The sequence below is a fragment of the Apaloderma vittatum genome, unplaced genomic scaffold (assembly GCF_000703405.1).
Source record: "Apaloderma vittatum isolate BGI_N311 unplaced genomic scaffold, ASM70340v1 scaffold17784, whole genome shotgun sequence".
NCBI classification, from domain to species: Eukaryota; Metazoa; Chordata; class Aves; order Trogoniformes; family Trogonidae; genus Apaloderma; species Apaloderma vittatum.
In genome coordinates this window covers 1-2,660 of record NW_009711129.1, presented here as the reverse complement: position 1 = coordinate 2,660, position 2,660 = coordinate 1, and the positions used below count along the sequence as shown (strand labels likewise).

The 2,660-nt window shown below is 53.3% G+C and overlaps 1 protein-coding gene across 1 annotated transcript; it reads right to left on the bottom strand.

Moving 5' to 3' along the window:
- Positions 1 to 1,320: 1,320 nt before the first annotated feature.
- LOC104272532 (potassium voltage-gated channel subfamily A member 3) lies at positions 1,321 to 2,655 on the bottom strand (the record flags this gene model as incomplete). Its single annotated transcript, XM_009867552.1, has 1 exon — positions 1,321 to 2,655. A coding segment is annotated over one exon (1,335 nt), but the record flags the coding sequence as incomplete, so codon positions are not given.
- Between the last annotated feature and the right edge of the window lie 5 nt (positions 2,656 to 2,660).

Below are 2,660 nucleotides of genomic sequence, written 5' to 3'. Positions count from 1 at the left end.
GAAGCCACAAATGGATTGGGGGGATCGTGGCCCAGGGAGGGGGGGTGCCAGGATGGGGTCTCATGGCAGCGGCGTCTTGCGGGATGACAGGGCTGGAACCATCTGGAAAGGTTTTTTTTTTTGCGGGAAGAGCGAGGACCAAGGGGGATGGGAGAAGGGATGCCATGACAACCTTTGGGGGTTTCCCAGGAAACCAGGGTCGCCATGGCAACTGCATCGCTCCGGTCCGAATTAGAGACTTCCGCTGGAAGGCGTGTTCGCCACTTTAATCTTCTGGCGATAAGCGGCTCCATCGCTCCCAAGACGTATTTATTGCAAAAAGAAAATAAAAAAAACAAAAAAGCAAAAAAAAAACGAGGAAATATCCCTTTGTCTCCAGCCGGGTGGGTTTGAGACTGCACGGCCACAGCGAGGAGCCCGTCGCGGATCCTGCATCCCCCCGGCCATGCCGGCAGCGCGCCCCAAACCGATCCATTTTTTGCCTTTCGCCTCCCTCCTCCCTGCACGCAGACCCGCCGCCCAGCCACAAATTTGATTTTGGGTGAAATGATGCCGGAGGGTTACAGGGGAAGGGAATTAAGAATAGAAAACAAGGGCTTTTTTAACTTTTCTCCTCTTTAAAGCAGCATCGGTTGCACTCGGTCTCTGACCAGATTAGAATTTCACAAATGATCTAACGGGGGAGAAAAGGCAATCTGTGACGGGCCCGTACCGGCACACCACATGTTTCAATATTAAGCATCATTTAACGATGTGGTAACAGAGACTCTCTGCAAAATTAAATGCTCGTTTCCTCCCAACCCCCTCCCGGTACGCTCTGCAACATGTTTTCCTCGTCTCCCCACCCCATCCGGGGTTGTTAATCCAACAAGTGAGCTTATGCGATGGAAGGGAAATCGGCTACTCGCTGCTTTTAGGGAAAGGGGGTGGGAGGGAATTCAGGAGCAAAGCGAGAGGTCCCCAAAACGGAGAAAACAAAAGCAGCCCTGCAACACGTTGCAGAACAAACACCTGTTTCGACGGTGAGTGTGTTTCGGCTTCACCTTCCTCCTCTTTTACCCTTTAGCCGTCCTCTTCTTCGCAGAATTTTAAATCCTTTTTTTGTTTGGTTTTTTCCTTTTTATTTTTTTTCGATCTTTAGAAAGGAAGGCTCTAAAAAAATAAACGTATAAAAACGAGGGCACACACAGACCGACGATGGTGCATGTTCCACACAATACCGAGCACACAGTCACTTTGCATTATTACTGTTGTTATTATCCTCAGGTTTTTGTCGCTGTCGGTTTGGTTTACGTGGTGTTGGTTTGTTGGTTTTTTTATTTAAACGTCCGTAAAGATCTTTTTGACGTTCACACAGTTGGGATTGTTTGTGGTTGTGCAGTTGCCTGTCTTAAAGGCAGCCTGTTTGAATGCACTGTGGTTGATCCCCCCTTCCTCGATCACCATGTACTCGGACTTGCTGAGGGTGGAATTGCTGCGAGCTTTCCGCATCTCCTCGCTGGACGAGAGGTGCTGGCAGCTGCCGACGTGCATGTACTGGGCTTGTTCCTCACCTTCTGTCTCCCGGTGGTAGAAATAGTTGAAATTGGAGACTATGACGGGCACGGGGAGAGCGATGGTCAGCACCCCCGCGATGGCGCAGAGGGATCCCACAATCTTGCCCCCGATGGTGATGGGGTGCATGTCCCCATAGCCCACTGTGGTCATGGTCACCACCGCCCACCAGAAGGCATCGGGGATGCTGCTGAAACCTGAACTGGGGTCGTCGGCTTCTGCGAAGTAGACGGCGCTGGAGAAGAGGATGACGCCAATGAAGAGGAAAAAGATCAAGAGGCCCAGCTCCCGCATGCTGGCCTTAAGGGTCTGCCCCAGGATCTGCAGCCCCTTGGAGTGCCGGGAGAGCTTGAAGATGCGGAAGACCCTGACCAGCCGGATGACTCTGAGGATGGCCAAGGACATGGCTTGCTGGCCGTTGCCTTGCCTCTCAGCCAGCTCGGTGCCCAGTGTGATGAAGTAGGGAATGATGGCCACAATGTCAATGATGTTCATGATGTTCTTGGAGAAGGTGGCCTTGCTGGGGCAGGCAAAGAATCGGACCAGCAGCTCGAAGGAGAACCAGATGATGCACAAAGTCTCCACCACAAAGAAAGGGTCGGTGAAGGACGACACCATGGAAGTAGCCGACGACGAGGAGTTGGTGAAGACATCAGGTGGGAGAGGGCCACCTCCCGTCCCGAAGGTCCCTCCAGTTCCCTCATAGTCGTGGTCATCCCTGAATTCAGGCAGGGTCTCCAGACAGAAGATGACGATTGAGATCAGGATGACCAGGACAGAGACGATGGCGATGCCTCGGGCCGGCCCGGAGCTCTCGGGATACTCGAAGAGGAGCCAAACTTGGCGCTGAAATTCCTTTTCGGGAAGCGGCCGCTGCTCCTCCCGAATGAAACCCTCGTCCTCCCGAAACTTCTCCATGGCCTCCTCCCCTAGCTGGTAGAATCGGATCTCCTCGGAGAAGATATCGATGGGGACGTTGACGGGTCGCCGGATACGCCCACCCGACTGGTAGTAGTAGAGGATGGCGTCGAAGCTGGGCCGGTTCCGGTCGAAGAAATACTCATTGCGGAGGGGGTCGAAGTAGCGCATCCTCTTCCGAGGGTCTC